This window comes from Euprymna scolopes, chromosome 1, assembly GCF_053919585.1.
Source record: "Euprymna scolopes isolate OS-2025 chromosome 1, ASM5391958v1, whole genome shotgun sequence".
Lineage (NCBI taxonomy): Eukaryota > Metazoa > Mollusca > Cephalopoda > Sepiida > Sepiolidae > Euprymna > Euprymna scolopes.
The window spans coordinates 159,473,707-159,493,782 of NC_136482.1; the positions used below are offsets into that span (position 1 = coordinate 159,473,707).

At 34.3% G+C, this 20,076-nt stretch overlaps 1 protein-coding gene across 1 annotated transcript in view; it reads right to left on the minus strand.

Moving 5' to 3' along the window:
* The window catches only part of LOC145276906 (ubiquitin carboxyl-terminal hydrolase 32-like), a 477,530-nt gene that overhangs the window by 143,138 nt on the left and 314,316 nt on the right, over positions 1 to 20,076 (minus strand). Inside the window, exons 4-5 of the mRNA XM_080128370.1 lie at positions 9,613 to 9,731; positions 1,240 to 1,399 (exon numbers count right to left, since the gene is read on the minus strand). Of these exons, the coding sequence (XP_079984496.1) occupies positions 1,240 to 1,399; positions 9,613 to 9,731 (279 nt within the window). The remainder of the gene's footprint in view (positions 1 to 1,239; positions 1,400 to 9,612; positions 9,732 to 20,076) is intronic.

Consider the following 20,076-nt stretch of genomic DNA (forward strand, 5'->3'; position numbering starts at 1 on the left):
GGTGTTTCCAAGTCAGTTTCTATTTAACCCATAGTTGGGACCCTAACAGGTACTACCACTCCGGGTCCGAGTGGACCTGGGAGCAATGACAATTAAAAGCTGGTTCCACACTCCCCAAAGCCCACAAGCTGGTGCCTCACCACTGGATATAGTTTAAGGTCATATCCAGGACCAAAACTAAAGGAATACAGGTAAATGTGGGGGATTCAAGTGGAAAATGCTTGCACAGCCCATTACGAAATTCACTTGCAGAGTTAGGCCTGACACTGGAACAGTGTATTGGAGATTCATTTGATGGAGCAGCTAATACGAGTGGAATCTACTCTGATATTCAAGCACTTATGAAAGCAGCTCAAGTCAAATCCATCCTTGGTGTAACGCACATGCTCTGGTGATCAGTGATGCAAGCAGTGTATGTGTTGCAACATTTAATCTTTTTTGTTTGCTTACTGAACTATGCACATTCTTTGATGATTCCTACAAAAAGGATAAAGGTTTGGGAAGAGCATATAAATAGTCATTCAGAAATAGCAGATGAATAATTTCCATAAGACCTTTATGCCAGACTTTGTCAAAGACTTCAGATATATCCAGTGCTAATGCCCTAACTTTGCTCGCTTTGTCCAATGTGTGGTATATGTGTTTAGAGATACCGTAAGTGGAACAGTAGAACGGGCTAGACAAAACCAGGAAATAAGAAGTGCCTGAGACTGAGAGAACATTGGTCAAACTAGGTGGTCAAGTAGAAGTAGAGAACTTGGAAAATTATTTGGCAGTTACACAAATCAGTTATCAGAATTTTTTTTTCAGTCCTCATCATTTCTCAGCAAGTGAAGTAACCGATTTCAAATGGTTCAGTTCTCGAGGAAGCACAGAAATTGAGTGAAAACTTGTGCAAATTTGAAACCATCATAATGGCGTTGACATTCATTCAAATCTTTGTCAGATTATCCAGATATCAAGGCTTGGGGCATAATTAACAAAGCCACTGAAAAAAAAAAAAAAAATCTCAAGATATTTTAATAGTATTTTTGAAACATCATCTAATTTTGTTGTTCATGCAAATTAGAAATGGTTAATATTTGTCCTTAAGAGCTTCTCAATTTTAATCAGATCTAGTCGCTCAGCAACAGAAGGTATCACAGATGAGAAAAAAAAAATTTGATGTTAGGTAAACAGTCAATCATCTAAACTTGATATTCTGTGGAAAAGCAATTCTACACAGAGTTTAATACTTACAGTGTGTAACTCCAGCCAACGTTTGGTAAAAGGTTGGCGTTTCCATGTCATTAGAAAGGGTCACACTGAGAGGTTCAAGTAATAACCATCTGGTCAAGAGAGTGGCATCTGGATGCTGATTCACCCACAAGCGAAATTGGTCATAGCTCACCTGGTCACACTAGAAACACACAATAAAGAAATAATGTAACAAAAGCAAAACATTGTAACAATTTTTTATAAAAAAGAAACAGATATAAATCGACCATGTACAAGAGATGGGAACAACGTAGTTCGGTGGAGAGCAAAACCAGGAAATATTGTCTAGAGAGGAAAACGTTGGTTGTTTTATGGCATATCATCCCTTTTCGGGTTATTTAATGCAAAATTCAAAGATTCGGAATAAATTTTTTTTAATAGAATATATTTGTTGTTTTCAAGTCGGTTTCTATTCAACCCATAGTTGGGACCCTAACAGGTACTACCATTCCAGATCAGAGTGGACCTGGGAGCAATGGTGATTAAAGGGTGGCTCCATACTCCCCAAAGCCCACAAGCTGGGGCCTCACCACTGGATATAGTTTAAGGTCATATCCAGGACCTAAAGAGGAAAAGAAAGAGGAAAGATTGTTCAGGGTAAAAAAAAAAAAAAAAAAAAGGTGGGTGGGAAGAAGGTGGGTTCTCTCTACCATGCTAGAAAGCTACTTATGCCTGAAAGTATCCTGTACCTCTATAAGGACACCATTCGCCCATGTATGGAGCATTGTTGTCACTTTTGGGCTGGTGCATCTGCTACTAGTCTCACACCTGGAGAGGGTTTAAAAGAGTCGCCAACCTGATAGGTCCTGAACTGTCATTTAAGTTTCAGCCCCTGTCCTATCAACGAAATATTGCATCCTTCTGCCTGTTCTACAAGTATTTTAATGGTGAATGCTCTGACGAACTACAAGCACTTGTACCCTCCCTCGACATAAATACCTCCTGACAAACCTAACAAGCAGCAAAATCCCACCCCTCCACAGTAAGGATCCCTAGGTGTAAGAAAGCCTTCTACTCCAATAGTTTCTTTCTCAGAACTGCTAGACTTGGAATTGGGATTCTACTTTCCCAACTGTACTGACATGCAGAAGTTCAAGTGTAATGTGAACAGACATCTTGCTGCTCATCTCCCTTCATAATATCCCTGCAACTTACATACGCGATAGTATCCCCCTACTTCAAAGTGGCCCTGTGCCTTGTTTGGGGTGAAAATTGAATAATAATAAAAAGACAATCAACTTTCATGTATATTTATATATGTTTGCATATTTGTACACACATTACCAACTTTAACACATTTATTTTTGGACATACGTTATCACCTTTCACATATTTGCGTTTGTACTAATTGCATACTCTTAAAAAACAAAACAAAAAAAAAAAGAAACAACTTTTAATTTACTCTTTTTTCCTATTGGATGATTATTTTCATTTAACTATCACGCACAGTTCGATTTATGCATATTTTCTACATTCTGCATAATTGCACAGCATTTAGAACTGGAATGAAAGTAAATCTACGTCAGAATAATCTCTACCAAACTACTTTGTCAATTTTTGATCTAAATACTTGAAACTTGATATATGGTGTATTTAGACCTGTAAAACAATAGATTTGATTTTTGGACAGAAAAATAGCTGCTAAGGGGTCAAAAATTTAAAAATAGAACTTGGCAGAAATAGTTTGACGTGATGTGTAAGTACTATGTATGTGCAAATATACATTTATATGTTTAATAGCGTTATTTTTAATGTTTTGATATGCATATGGACTCAGCTCAGATGGTAATAAATAATGCTGGAGAGATATGTTTTGGTTTCGATTCTAGATGATTGCACTCAAATCATTTTTTTTTTAACTTAAAATCATTACTATATATTGGGTTCAATATCAATTGAGAATTGACTATTGATTATTATATTATATGGAATCCTATATATACAAAATATCTATATATACATATATATATATATATATATATATAAGCGAAAATGTGTGTATGTATGTGTGTATGTTTGTGTGTGTGTCTGCTAAAAACTTTCGACAGACACAACGAAAATTCATAAAATGGTATCATATCGAAGCCCCATCCTTAGCTCGAAAAATATAGAAAAATTGGCCAAAAACGTTCATTTTTTCACCCCGAAATCGACAATTTTCGACAGGGGGAGGGGTCAACAAAAACGGTCTACTCGTGACGACGACCGGTTCTACGCATGTGCCAGATGACGTCCTGACCGGATTTACTTTAAATAGTTGAAAAACTGAACAAATTTCATGTACGTCGCGTTAGGTCAGTTGATTAGTGCGTTGGTTCATTATCTAAACGTTTTGGGTTCGAATCGTGGTGTGAGATGTCTTCTTTTTTTTTTCGATTTTTTAAATTTAAATATTGAACCAGTGTTATTTAAGCCATTTTTCATGTAACGTTCGTTTTTCTGTTTTTTTTTTTACTTCGCTTATCCACCCCCGACCATACACCCAAAAACACACGGGTACCCACCGATTTTTTAAGTTTTAATATCGAAACAGGCTTATTTAAGCCATTTTTCACGTGTTCGTTTTTCTGTTTTCAACATTCGTTTGCCTTACGTTAGTTTTTTTGTTTGTTTTTTTTTCGATGCTTTCATTACCGCGCCCTGCTTAAGTTTTAATGTTTTCTTTTTTTACTTCGCTTATAACAATGCTTACGTTGTCGTCATAACGCTCGACGAATTCCGTGTGCGCACCTGTCAATTTGGTTCTTACTTAAATAAATTCAAACATCTTTCACCAACTCACTCTGGCTGGCCGATTTTATTTTCAAACTTCGCCTCAGGGCTTCATGTTGGATCCCCCCCTTGGGATTCTTTTTTATTTAACACCACACACCTACAAACACCCGGGCAACGCCAGGTACCCCCGCTAGTATAAATATAAAACCTGCAGAAATTAATATATATTTTAGTATATTTTAAAACCGGGCAATGACAGACAGCATACTAGTATACATTTAAAATAACATTATTCTATTTTAATTATGAGAGCTTTTTCTGGTGTGGTTTTGTCTGGTCACCAAGTTGAGTTTCTTGGTAAATTGTAGTATTAAACACTTGCAATAGTCTGCCAACCCGCGAATAAATCTTGCTTTCCCATGAGGTGAAAATTTGACATAATGCCAGTTTTTAATGCGAGAGATATTCAGCTCCTTCCAGAAATTGAGAGAAGAAAGAGTGAGGGTAAGAGTGAGGGAAGGACAAAAAGACTAAAATCAAATTATTGATTTATTCTTAACAAAAGTCTAATCACTAAAAACAGACTTTGGTTTCCAAATGAAATTCTTGATAATTTGTTAAAATAATTTGCGTTTTTGACACCAGAAAAAATAACAGACTGCACAAAGACACACCATATGTTTATAAACAACTAGAAGAATCGTGTTTAGCTTAATATTGCTACATCTATTCACATATTTGGATTAATTACTCATGGATTTCTCCCTTGCATTGAGACATAATAGAATAATAACCAAAATCTTTATATTAATCTGTTCCATTATCCAACTAGGCATTCATTTCATCTTTCAATATTTATAATTTTTTCAGATAACTGGATTTTCCCTTTTTTACTCTATACTATTTATCTACTCCCACAGCTACTCGAAACACTGGGTCTTTTCTTAATAGAATGAAATTCTGGTTATATCACTTAAACTTTTTTTTTTCATAAACACAAAATCATTTAGTACTGCACGGTTTCATTTCCATAAGTTAATTCTACTTCTGAAAAGCTATTAGACTACATAGAAAAATAAAGTACTTAAAACCTATTTTCATTATTTATGGAAACATTTTTCAATGGTGTAACTAACAAAAACATTGATTCTTACCAAGTTTCACATTCGCATTCCTGATGAAAAAAAAAAAAAAATGACTGCAATAATTTTACACTTCTGCATCAGTAAACTTATTCAATTATTTTTCTAACATTAATTTTCTTAGTATAATTTATCGATTCCATTGGCTTGCTAAAATACTTCATTAAAACTTTATTTTTCTTCAAATGTTTCCATGACTAAACTAAAAATTAACATTGTTATCTATAAATATAAAGTGTGCAGGTTTTCTGTATGTCCGCAAAAGGCTTTTTTCAGCGACCTTCTGGGCCGGCTCGCTCCTTAAAACTTTTTATATCACGTCTAAATCATAATAACTACGACTTAAGAACCGGGGTCGTGGCTATCTTTAATTTGCCCGACTATTACAAGCTATTTTCGATCGCCACGTCTTTGAAAAGTGAATGATGGGGCGGGGGAAACAGTAACTGGCTTGCAACGCAAAACTAGGTAAAACATCACGCCACTTAACTTCCTCGCACCTGTGTATTTCACTTTATAAACCTTAACTTAACACGCTTATCAATTCCTCTCCCCTCATGGCCAAGATGGTTTGTGCCTGGCTTTTTTTCCCTTTCGTTTCCACCTTCGCGTCAAGGCTTCGGGGTTCAATCCTACCGTTCTACTAAAACTTTTTTTTCTTCTTTTTATACTTCCAAACACCCGATCAACGTTTTTTTTTTAACACACACACCTTCAACACCCGGTACCTCCCGCTAGTCTATAATATAAATGTCACCTGTCTGTTTAAATATATGTATGTATGTATGTCTCACAAAAACTTTCAACAAAGGCAACGGATTTTCACAAGATCAGTATCATTTTGAAGCTCGACCCTTCGGACGACATATCAAAAAATTGGCCAAAAACATGAATTCCTTCATCCTCAACTGGGCACTTTTCTACAGGGAGGGGGTTCGCTTTTTTCACCGATATTTCCGGAAGTCATTGCCTCTTTTCGATTGTCTAGCCTTAATTTAAACCTATGTCACTTCCGATTTGGCAATGGGCGCAACAGCTAACCAGTCACGTCACTTTTTTCACTTTCTTTTCCTCCTTCGCGGTACGGGTTCGAGCCGGCCTGCCTACTACCATCTTTTTTTTTTTTTTTTTTTTTTGCTCAACACACACTTCCAGGGCACCCAGACTAGTTATATGTAAAATTTGAAATTAAAAGACTTAGTGAGTTATATAATTATTTTATTTATTTAAAAATTAAAATTTTAATACAATTATTTAACAAAAGTGGACACTCAAGTTTCTGGAATACTGTAATGTAAAAGAAATACAAAACTTTAAGACTTAAACTGTTTTAATAAACTTACATTGTGAAAACAGGTTTTCTAAAAAAAAATTTTATTCGTACATCTTTATTTTAATTCTTTTTATATAAGTCACTAACAGGCTTATATTCATCAAACCTTATCCAATGAAACATGTTATCTACGAAATAAGCCAATCACTCCAGCATATTTATTCATTTAAAAAGTGAATCTTCAGATTTAATACATAATACATTTTAATTTGCTGTATTTTTCATGATTGCTACTGTTCGACTTCAACTGCCCGCCATTTAAATATTTACCAAATTTTACATTATCCCCCCCCCCGTTCAGTTTATTTTCTTTTTTTTTCCCCCATTTTCGAAATAGCATTGCCATTAAGTGCTATACTTTGTCTTTTCCATTCTCAGTCAGTGAAGAAATCCTTCTACACTGAAAACACATGTTTAAATAACATATTCCAGTATTTTAATCAGTTATTCAATAGCAGCTAAGAGAGAATATACGGAAACCACAAGAAAATGCATTGAAGCGAAGAAATTAGAAACTCATAATTTCTGGAAAATTTATTACAATGCTTCCACTATCTAACATTCTTGAAGTTGTTTGTACGACAAGTGAGAAGGCTAACCTGCTTGTCATGTGCCCCTGGTTTTATCCCGGCTATATTATTAAAAAAAAAAAAAAAAAAAAAAAGCATTGAGATTGGTTGCTCCAGTTTTCTACAAACTTTTCAACAAATACCTTAACAAATGCTGTTTTAACGACTGCTGGAAAACTGCTTTAGTTTACAAGAATTTTATGTGAAAGAGCAGACCCATTAAATTATCAACCCATTAGCCCTCTCCCCGTTTTTGACAAAATCTTAATCAAGCTCTAGTCCATCACCTCACAGCTACTAAACTTCTGTCCTACCAACAGTATGGATTTAGGCAAGCACGTTCTACTAGTTCTACTACAGATATCCTAACTAATCTATGAACATATCATACAATGGATCAAGTAAGGGACTCTAGAGCCGTATCCCTAGATATATCTAAGGCTTTTGACAGGGTATGGCATGATGGTCTTATGAAAATCGAATCATATGGTATTACTGGATGAATGCTCAACAGCATTACATCCTTAAATATTAGAAGGTTGTTCTCGATGGTCGAACATCAAACCAATGATATAAATGTGGGTATGCCTCTGGTCGATCCTTGAACCTTTAAGCCATGATATTCATAAATGACCTCCCTGATAAAATTGTCTCTGAGATGGGTATATTTGCTAACATCACACCATAACAGGCAAGAGGGGAAAACGAATGAACACATATCCAAGGCAATAGTGGGAACCCTAGAGGAAGACCACCATTTCGTAGTGGAATGAGGACATAAATGGATGGTAACATTCAATGCTGCCAAGACTAAGCTTTTATTTATTTATTTTTTTTTTTTTTAATAAATACAAGAAACCTTCTCAACCATTGATAGCCATGGCTAATGATACATTACCTGAAAGTACTTGATCCAAAATTCTCGGGGTAATGTTCACAGGGAACCTGAATCAGAACAGATACACTGAGGGCATTGCCAAGACTGCTGCAAAGAAGGTGGGCTCTCTCTACCGTGCTAGAGAGTACCCTGTACCATTTGCCCATGTATGGAGTGCTACTGCCACATATATGCTGTTATTAGTCTCACTCCTGGACAGGGTTCAAAAGAGAGTTGCTAACCTAATATGTCCCACACTTTCAGCCTCTTTTCCATCAATAAAATGTCGCATCCATCTGCCTGCTTTACAGGTATTTAAATGGTAGGTGTTCCAAAGAACTTCAAGCCCTTGTACCCCCCCCCCTCAATGTAAATACCCCCCCCCGACAAACAGTTAAATCCCACTCCTACACAGTAGAGATTCCGAGATGCCAGGAAAGCTTCTACTCTAATAGTTTCCTCCCTTTTGAACTGCTAGATTTTGAACTTTCTTTCCAGGTCCCTGCTTCCCTGACAAGTATAATGTAAACAGACATCTTGCTGTTCAACCCCCTACATAGTATCCTCACTAGCCTCCTACATAAAAGTGGCACTGCGTTTTGTTTAGGGGGAAAATGCAAAATAAAAGTTTATATTTTCCATAGGCAATAACAGAACATGTGACCTGCTTTTATATATAATTATTTACCATAATAATTATTAAATACATACAGACACTAGTGTTTCATCCTTTTGGGAATCATCAGTGTAGATTCGAACCCGACGACAGAAGCCATCCCTGGCTTCATTAGCAAGGACCTAATCCATTTGGCTACCGTTAACTAGGAGAAATGCTGTTGAACTTTAAACATTTTTTTTTTAATGCTTTTTAACGTTTGTCAGAGTGATCTAATCATTATATGATGATCTGCGCATAAGAGCTAAATTGACCGACTACTAATTCAAATGCAAGTGCTCAACAATAAGAAACGAGTTTCTTAAAGGGGCTGAAATGTTTAAATAGCTTGCATAGCAAACACACACATATATATATATATATACCATAATAATTATTAAATACATACAGACATATATATATGTGTGTGTGTGTGTGTGTGTGTGTGTGTGTTTGCTATGCAAATTATTTAAACAGTTTAGACCAGATAACTATTTTGCAAAATCCCACCCCTACACAGTCTCGAGATGCCAGAAAACCTACTACTCTAATAGTTTCTTCCCTTCAACTGCTAGACTTTGAAATTTTTTTTCCGGGTCTTTGCTTCCCTGAAAAATATAATATAAACATATCCTGCTGCTCAACTCCCTACATAATATCTTTGCAAATTATGTCTCTGATAGTAGCCTCCTACATCAAAGTGACACTGTACCTTGTTTAGGGTGTAAATGCAAAAAAAAAAAAAAAAAAGCTTATATTTTCCATAGGCAATAACAGAACACGTGACCTGCTTATATATATATATATATATATATATATATATATATATATATATATATATATATATTTGCTATGCAAACTATTTTAACCATTTAGAGCAGATGATTTTTTTTTAATATGATAAAAATATATAAGTTGTATTGCTAAATAAAGAGCTGTTTTTTTTGTTGTTGTTTTTTTTTTTAATCGAACATCGATACCATCAAGAATCATTTTGATTTATATAAAATTTAATAATATGATTACAAAAAAAAGAAAGAAATGATTGTTTTTTTTTTTTTTACCTCTTTGAAAAGTTCAGATAAAGCCTGGGACACCTGTTTCTCTGTTTCCAGTATACGACGATCCATTTCTTCTTTTTGGATATAACTGAATGATTCATCAGCATACATTCCGAATAATACTGAAAAGACAAGAAAAAAAAAAAAAAAAAAGGAAACATTAAGATCATCGTCATCAGCAGCACTAAAGCATTTTCTAAACTCCTCTTTCAATTGCTAAATATCAGGGTTTCTTCACCTGAAATGAGAATTGCCAATTGGTCAATGATTTCAACTCTTGAGCAATGGTGCAGAACATATTTTGAGAATCGCAGAAGATTATGAGTCAATAGTGCCAATCTGTAACTGGGCATAAAGGTATGAGTCAATTGTAATACTTTGTTTCTTGATTTATTCAGCATTTTATTACGTGCAAACACAGAAATGTGCATGAAGCTTTGAATCGTTGCAAAGAAATACACACCGTAGTAGTAGTAGTAGTAGTAGTAGTAGTATTAGTAGTAGTAATTATGGAGTGTTTTCCACATGTTTAGTGTTATTGCTTGAAAGAGGTATGATCATGGCTAAAAATATTCACATTGGGAAGAGAAAATAAAAAGTGGAGAGGATAAAAAAAAAATGAGCCATTCAATGACAAATTAAACAAGTGTAATGGGATAGCTTGGTGAAACCCTAAAATTACCAGTGATTTAAGGTTTCGATCTGTTTAATTAAATCTATTGTTTGATCTGGTTAAGTATATAAAAGTATAGGAGTCATTTTATCTATCTGCCTATAAATCTATCCATCTGTCTGGCGGACAGAGTTCAGTTGGTTCCCACAAATAAATGTGAAACATGGCTGATGCAATCGTAAGGTCAGAGGGGGTCAGCTACACATAAATCATACCTGACGATCGGAGTGCACTGGAAGATAGTGGATGGATTAGCATGTGACGACGTCGCATGATTTTCGTGGTTTTAGAATTGAGAGTGGAGCTTAGACTCAGTGGGTCTCAAAATGGAGATGGAAAGCGTAACAGCCAGAAAAGGGGTCGAATCTCTCCCAATCTGCATCTAAGCACTTGATTCATGCCTGGTACATTCAAACACTTGCCTTGGTTCATCTGTAATCTCTCAACCAGAACAGATTTTACCAGCTACCCGTGACAATAGAAAAAGACCTTGCCAGGAAGGCACAGAAAGAACGACCAGGTATGTCTTAGGATGTTTCACTTTATACATGACACACACATACCGATAGACATTTAACTTGACGATCACGAGTCATCGAGAGAGCATTAGCGTTTAAAGTCAAGTCTACCCTCTTAAGGTCTATATCTTCCCCTCTAAGTCAAAGTTGGCACAAACAAACGCTTCATTAAATTACACAAAGATCAGGACAATGACGAGCATATAGATTTTCACATTTGGTATACTTTGACCTCATTAGGGATAATGATTAGAATATTCACCAAGAATGCAGGAGATAGGGGTTCAATTCTCAGTACAGTCATACTAAAGGCATTAAAAGCAATATAAGGTGAGGATCACCGGTTAGTAGAGCAATCCAGGAAAAAGAATGATACTCTTTCCTACATCTTGGTGTAATAGTCAATAAAAATGGAACCTTCAGGTTGCCTTTTACTAGGGTCGATTCACTTTATATAATAAATTGATCCTGATTTTTCCCTTGAAAATTCAGACATGGGAGGGGGGGGGGCAAAAAAAACAAAAAAAAACTTCTTGTGCAAATCTATTTAATTCAACACTAAAATCAAATCCTACGGGTTTCCTAAAGACAGTTTCAAATTTTTTTAACAGATTACAAAAAATATTACTTCCAGATTTCTGCCTCTCCTAAAAACGTCTTTGAAATGGAGGGTAGCAATCATATTCCCTCACTACACATTATCTACTGCCATGCCACCATTCTACACTAGGATAGTTTTTATAAAGGAAAAAACTTTTATAGTACCGATACATTCAAGGATTCTGGTATTCATATTCAATTCTGACTGATAACCATACAATCAGCATAACAACATTAACTGGACGTTTGTCATGCACCATATTTTACCTAACATGCAAGTACATGTTGCACGTAAATATTTTATATTTATATTTCTTTTGCATACCAACTTAAATAGCACAGACTGCTCAAATTTGTTTTTCCAAATATGACCAGTAATCTACGCTTTTTTTTTTTTTTTTTTTTTTTTTTACACAGTGATCACCATTTATCAAGGCCCGGAAGCCACTCAGGGATAAGGGTTATTACAAGTACATTACGTTAGTGTGGAGATTTGATGAAGTGTTTACTTAAGGGGGCGGTTCATTAGGAATTTGTTGACGTTGGACTTGAAGACATCCAAGTTGTAGTCCGGTGGGAAGCAGATAGACGGAACAGAGTTCCACAGGCGTCTGCTTCCCACCGGACTACAACTTGGATGTCTTTAAGTCCAATGTTAACAAATTCCTAATGAACCGCCCCCTTAAGTAAACACTTCATCAAATCTCCGCACTAACGTAATGTACTTGCAATAACCCTTATCCCTGAGTGGCTTCCGGGCCTTGATAAATGGTGATCACTGTAAAAAAAAAAAAAAAAAAAAAAGCGTAGATTACTGCTCATATTTGGAAAAACAAATTTGAGCAGTCTGCTATTTAAGTTGGTATGCAAAAGAAATATAAATATATAAAATATTTCTAACAAAATAAAAACTTATGTTATATACAGCATAATCACGTTGACACATCAGTTCCCATTAGATCACCGAAGTTAAGCAATGTTGAACCTGGTCAGTACTAAATGGGTGACCACTTGGGACTTCCGGGTGTTGAATGTGCTCTCCGCTTATCTCGGCATTGTTTCCAGTCGTCCTGGACTTTTCCTTGCCACTGAACTCAAGCACCACAGATTCAGGAGAGGTGTGGTTGGATATTGTGCAACCCTTGCCTCACAATTACATGTGCAGCAGCCCCTACAGGGGGTACCCTTTGTCTTTCGAGACTAAATGGAGGCATAGAGAAAAACTTATGTCAAACATGAATGATCCGTAGCAAACACAATGTTAAAAATGGATCCCGAAAAATTCCTGCCATTTTTTTTTTTTTTTTTCATAGCATTAGTAGTAAGAACACCATGGTTAACCCTTTATGACCTGAATTATGATGTAGATGATTAAAAAATATTTGTTAATTTTAGTTAGTTTAAAGGTAATGCTACTATGATTGACTGGAAAATTATAAAGTTCAATAGTTAAGAGAACAGATAATTTTTGTATTTCATAAACTTATCTTGATTATTATCCATAGTGCTTGAAAAAAAATTGTGTTTATAACGAAGGAAATCCTCCACTCTCTGAGACAGCACTATACTGAATGTAAGCAATGGGCAATTGCAATCTGGAGGTATATGGCATTTATTTAGATTCTGAACTAATACGTACAAGGTGTGTTTGAATCAATTCCCACGTTATGCCGTTATATTCATTTATTTATGACTGAACGAATTAGTTCAAGCAGGTCATAAAAAGTAAAAAAAAGAAAAAAAGTTTATTAAAGAAATTGTAATAAAAATAAAGCAGTCGGAAGTTTATTATGCAAATGTCATGTTTTGTTAAACCAAAAAAAATAAATAAAATCGTTTAAAAAAAACAAACAACATAAACACTTAAAAAAAAAAAAAAAAAAAAAAAAAACCTCTAAAGAAATTGTAATAAAAATAAAGCAGTCGGAAGTTTATTATGCAAATGTCATGCTTTGTTAAACAAAAAAAAATAAATAAATAAAATAATCGCTTGGAAAAAAAAAAAAACCCCACTCCTTTTCATGATAAACACTTAAAAAAAAAAAAAAAAAAAAAAAAAAAAAAAAAAATAGATTCATTTGAGTATTTGAAAACCAAAACATTTTAAAATAGACACGGCTTTATATAAACTTTTTAAAACCTATTTATCAAACAAAAATATACTTTTCTTAAAAACTGAGGGGAGGGGGGCAGCTTTGCCTGGGTGTAAAATATGCTTATATTTTAATTTGTCCAGATTTTGTTTATATTATAGTCATAATTTCAAAAGTAAAAAAAAAAAGTTTAGGTGCCATCAGCTAGAATCGAAACCAAAACTTTAGCATTCAAAGCTGGTGACGTTACCACTGTACCAACGTGACACGCATATAAACCGATTAAAAATTAAAACTAAACTAAGATGAATGTACACAATGTATAACGATTTTTCAATTTTGACCCTTTAAAAAACTATTTTAACCGGCTAAAAGAATGGCCCATAAAAAAAAAATCCAATCATTTGAGGCCCTTAGCACCGCTCGGCGATTGTTTGTTTTGGAGGAGATAGAGTTTGAAAATATGGAGACAGACATATAGCCGTTTATACAGGGTGACCCCCGCCCCCCCCCCCCGCCAAAAAAAAGCAGGACATTCGATTGTTTTTCTGAGCATTTTACAGTCAACGGAGAAAAAAAAGGCCAAAGACCCTAGTGTTTTGATGTGATGTTTTGAATATAATAAACTTGTTATGACCAAAGTCTCATTCAGACAAACCACTAAGAAACGGGAGGGGGGGGGGGCTGATTAGATTTGGGGCCCGTTTTTTTTTGGTCACCCTGTCTATTAGATTCTGGTATTACCAACAAAAAATCTGAAACATTAAATAATGACTTTATTCCTTTGTGAGATGTGCAGGTACAAATAGTAGAACAGGAGATTTGCATACACAAAACTTTCAACGTTTGTTTTTTCATTATTTCTTTCTTAAATAAAACCAAACAATAAACCATTCACAGTTCTTGATTTGTGTCATCTGTGGCCACTTGACTAATAAAGCTGCATGCCGGACGAGAAAGCTGAACCTGTACAAATAACTTGTCCTCCAAGTTGTAATAAATGTGTCTGTGATGTACCCACAATCATCTCGGAATTGTGTTGAGCAGCAAATATGATGAATTTTTGTGGTGACTGCGTGTAGGGACTGAGGGATAAATGATGACAACTAGCATGCACCGGTTGCAAGGAAACAATAGCCACACACGGGCGTGAATTTAAAACTGCTGGATTTTGAAGGGAGGGTCATGCAATGTAGGCGTTGTTGTACTGTCCAGAATAACTGAATAAAAATGGCTTTTTGCTCAAAGACGAGTTCGTTTTTTGGATTCCACGCAGTCTGCATATATTTTGGGTGAATGTCGGTTCATCTCATTTTCAGACTTGTCAGCAAAGAGAAGAAAGCACTACTGCTAATATTAAAAGCGCACGTCTACATGAATACAGAGAGCTGGCATTCTGAAAACTCTAAAAAATTTATGTGACCGAAATAGGAATTGATTAATCAAACACATCTTTCAGCTTGTTATATAGTTAACAATGGAATTTATTTTCAACAGTACATTTACAAGAAAACATTTTTAGTTGACACTTATGTTTGCATAAGTAATATCATTAAATAAACACATAATTTAGTCTATGGGGCTGGGAATAAACAAAGAAAATCACAAAGTAGACTGGAGTCATAATTTCCATAAATTATGTAGATTACAGAAAAATAAAATTAAATTAAAACTAAATCTCTAAATTCATTTTATGACAAAATCAGAGTAGAAATAGTAATTTCTTTTGTAAATACTGCATGCTAACCAATTGAGCGATGATGGCAATTATGGAAAGGCAGCATTATTAACATAGACCCCCCCCCCACCACCACCACCTCTTATAATGTGGCAAATTGAAACAGGTAGCTTTTTTGGATCGCATTACTCTCCTTTTCTCTCTCTCTCTCTCTCTACACATGTCTATCAGCAAATGGCAAGGAAAGAAACGAGAGAAAGAAAGAAAGGATAAATTAAAACTTCCTTTGTTCTTCACAATTTCTAAAAATTAATCTTCTTAAATTTCTTTTCAGAGTTATGAATGGTAGAGGGAGTGTTACAAGAACAAGTTCTTGAGAAACGGATGTTACAAGAACAAGTCGCCTGTTCTTGTAATTGAGTAAATATGAGATAGGATAGCCGAGGATTCGAACTTGCAAAGCTAGATTTGGAATTGAGAATTCCGATCATAAGTTAAAATAAATACAGAATGTATTGAAAATGGAATGTAGAATTACCATTGTTTAGTTCACATAAAATATTTAGATATCTGTTTATTGAAAAGGAATGTAATGATGAATTGTTTGTGTTAAAGAAATGAAATTAAAATAAGGAATTTAAAAACGAACAATGGAAAATGTAAAGTGGGTTAATCAAAAATTAGATTAGAGAGTCGGCTTTGTTGAAACGTGAGTAACGATGCATGCTTGAAAACGTGAGGCGTGTCAGGCCGCGAGTATGATATGCACAAAGGAAAACTGCTCCAGGACAATGCCTACTTCGGATCATTACATTGTGATATGGATTACTCAAAATACAGTTTGGATCATTTTACCACACTGCTTTCAAAGACTTCGGATTTTACCATGCAATTTGGATGTTAACTTTTATATCCTTTTCATTAACTTCCCTTACTCTATGACTTTCAATTGCTCAATCAATTTTTAATTGTGATTTTCCATGTGTCACTGACCTTAGCAAATGAGGTGTAAACCATTATAATTATTTGCTAATATTTTCTCCTCTGAAGAGATGGTAGACATCGAAATCCTATAGGATAAGGAGTTAAAATATTTCTAGTGTATTCTTTGTCTTACATAAATCTTTTGATCTGAAACTCAAACATTTCACGTCAAATTTTTAAATTCATTGAATGACTAAAAATTATATATATATATATATATATATATATATATATATATATATATATCTCAGAGCGACCGGTGTTGCCCTGTCGTAAATTATCTTCAAATATATATTTTTTTTTTTATTCATGCAGATTTCATGTGTTATTACACAGCCAATTTTCTATTGTTCATTATATTGTACCTAACATATATTATAGTAGTGATTTCATTATTAAAAAAAATATGACTTCGGTACCATCAACTAGAATTGAAATCAAGACATAACATGCCAGCCTTAGTCGCTACCATTTGACCTACCGTCAAATGGATGAGAAGTAGCTAAAAAAACTTTAACGTATAAATGCTTATACATTTGCGCATGTGCACAAGAGTAATTTAAGACATTTGCCAAGTACCATGTTTTCTTTTTTTTCAATTTTGATCCCTTAGCAGCTATTTTTACCCGCTAAAGATCCATAAAAGAACTCAACAAAAATATAATCATTTGACCCGCCTTGTGCTGCTTTGACCTTGCATCTTGAAGGAAATGCAGTTTGAAAAAAAAAAAAAAAAAAAAAAAAAAAAAATGGCAGACACACACACAGACAAAGTGAGTTATATTAAAAATATATTTCTACTTTTTAACTCAATGTTTGGGTCAAGATCACAGTGTAGTATCTGTTCTGATACTGCATTTCACCTTTTCTGTCCTCGATCAGTGGAGGAGAAATCCTTCATAACTAAGACAATTTTTATTTTTGTTCCTATCCAGAGTGCCCTTTTTTGGGGGAGCTGGATTTTCCCAACATTAAAAACGGACCTTGTGTCTAACTCTGCCCTCATGGGGAGGCAGGTAAATAGGAACATTTCTTTATATGAAGGTGACATTATTTATCATCCAATGAAAACAGAATTTAATATTTCTATAGAAATTTATTTTATTATAATCAATATGGATATCGCCTTCGCTACATTTTATGGTCTTTGGCAATAGGTGAGACGCTGTCAGCAGACTCATCATCACCAGCATCATAATCCTAAGCGATATCTTAAGACTTGTCAGAATTTTTCGGTACACACAGATAAATACACACACACCTTTATATATGGATTCCTATTTACAATGCCTACCCACGGGACAGAGTTAGACACCAGGGTCGTTTTTTAACGTGGAGAAAAGGAACAAAAATTAAAAATTGTCTCAGTCGGGAAGGATTTCTCCACTGACAGAACAAGAAATTGAAGTGCAGATACTACACTGTGATCTCGGCCCAAATATATGGGTTACACGTGTAGAACATGCATTGAAAATAGGCTGCACCCACAAAAATCGCTAGAGAGGGTTTTTGTTGTTGTTGTTGTTTACTTGGTGAGAGTGTAAAAATTTGGGAAGGTGAGATAATATCCTCACAGCGGTTTACATAAATGTCATTCTTTTCTTCATTCAAGAGATTTCACCTTCAACCAAAAGAATTACTCCCATCTTTTTTTTTTTTTTTTTTTTTTTTTGCAAAATATCTACTTTCACTGGGCAAGATAGCAAGTTCATTTGTTCGCTAAGCAATGAACAAACCCGTCAAGGTCTTCGTATTTCATAATTATATCTAATATTCTATAAACTTGTTTTTTGTTCGTGGTTTATTTTATTTTTCTTCCGCCTCCATTTTTTTTTTTTTTTTTTTTTTTTTTTTCATCCTAATGTTCTAATGCATATATTTACTACTTTTAATCTGCCCGACGTTGCCAGGGAGCCGTTACCTTCATTTGTTTCTATTACTTTTTTTTCAACTTCTTTGTTTAACATGTTTCTTTCACATTAGATGCAGGTTGTACGTTGATCATCATGGCTGCACCAAATGACCTTCTCCATTAAACTAGTTTAATGGAAGATTTAAAGTTCTTGAATAAGAAATAAACAAAAGCACCAGAAACTTTGTTTTAAAGTTTAGTTGTGTGCTTGTGCGTGTGTTTATCTTTTCGGTAGCTATTTTCACCGGAGATATTGCAGAATTTCAGTAGAAGACATTCCAGTCGGATATTTCTAGGATGCGTGTTATTGATGCTGAGAATTGAGGCATCAACACAAGTGTCACCATGGAATTTCAGTTCAACAAGCCACTATTTTGTATAGTAGTTTTTAAGTTTGCATCAGTTTGTTAATCTGACACAGTGTTGTTACTTTTTGAGTTAGAAACGATTTATATTAATTGGAAAATATTTTGAGTTAACACATTCCTGTGAAAACTAACTGGATTTTAAAGTGATGAAGAGAGTGAATCCCAACAAAGCGGAAAAATAAAAATGGGTAGCAATTCAAGTCATGAACTTTTTAGCAGTCATCCGAATCACATCTGCAATTTAGTTGCTACTCATGTACTTGACCAATGTTATCTAAGAAACAAATGTAGCAGCCATGTTAATCAAATATATAAGACTTTGGTATTGAAAATCTAAATAATGGGTATCATTTTCAAAAAAAAAAAAAACTTTTCTTGTGGAAGCTTTTTAAAATTTTTAGAAAATGCTTTAACAACAAAAAAGTTTACCTACAAATGTCAGATATAATATGCACCGGTCTTTGTTAATCAAAGCAAGCTTGTCAGCTTAGTACTATTTTTTGAAAAATAAACCCAAGTTGAAGAATAACAAAAATGAATCTTGTGTCACATAAAAATTTCAGGATGCTGGGTAGAATATAATCATTTTTAATGAAATTTTTTTTAACCATTAATTTAAATTAATCAAATTTGTTGCATTAAGTTGTAATTGTATTTAATAACAACCAGTAAAATTGTTACTAGTTAAAAATTTTTTTCTTTTTTTCATAATTGTATTTGTGAGAAATAAATACATAAGTGTGAGATGAGCGATTTGTTCAGTTAATTATAAATTACAGCTAATTGGAACAATTCAAACAATCTTTTTACAACATAATTCAATCCCAGAACTAAATTATATTTTAGCACGTATTCCGTGTTATTAAAAAGTATAATAGCTTTAAAGAAACGAACGTTTATCAATTCTCCTTTAATATAGACTTCCGGCAGTACGCAGAAGACTAGATGACGTCATTCTTTCGTGATGCCATTCATTAAAGAGGTAGAAATAAGTGTACCGAGGATGACGACCTCCATTTAAACAGACGGGGATAATCGTGCACATTGCATTGTTATCTAGACTACTGGGGTCTAGTACATACAAAAGTACTATTTCATGTATATGCGCTCATAAAATTATCTAGTACATATAATCATGTCATAAAATTGCTTTAAAAAAAAAAAAAAAGAAAAAAAAAAAGAAAAAAAAAAGATATATTCCATTGTTTACACAGATTATATTACTAAGAAAGCGATTATTTATTTCATAGAGTTAAAAATAATCAAAAAATATCTCTCAGAGAAAAATGAGATTCATACAGGATCGAAAGTTGTCCCTCTTCTGAGGCACAATCACATTTGGGCATGGTCTTGGTCCACATGACAAATGAGCCCATCATAACTCATCTCCCAAGATTTGTAACAAATCTTTGTTCATGTTTTTACGAACAACGTAACGATCTTCTTGCTACAGGTGGCAGCGGCTCAGTAGTTAATGACATGAACTGACAACCTGGGTGTGTCAAGTTCGAATCCAGTTGGTTCCACAGAAACACTTTCATTCATGAACGTTTGCAACCTGGTCTCTCACATAAATACCCGATATCCTTCTTGAAAGACTTAATAAAACATTAAGGAAAATGAATGCCAAATAAATCATCA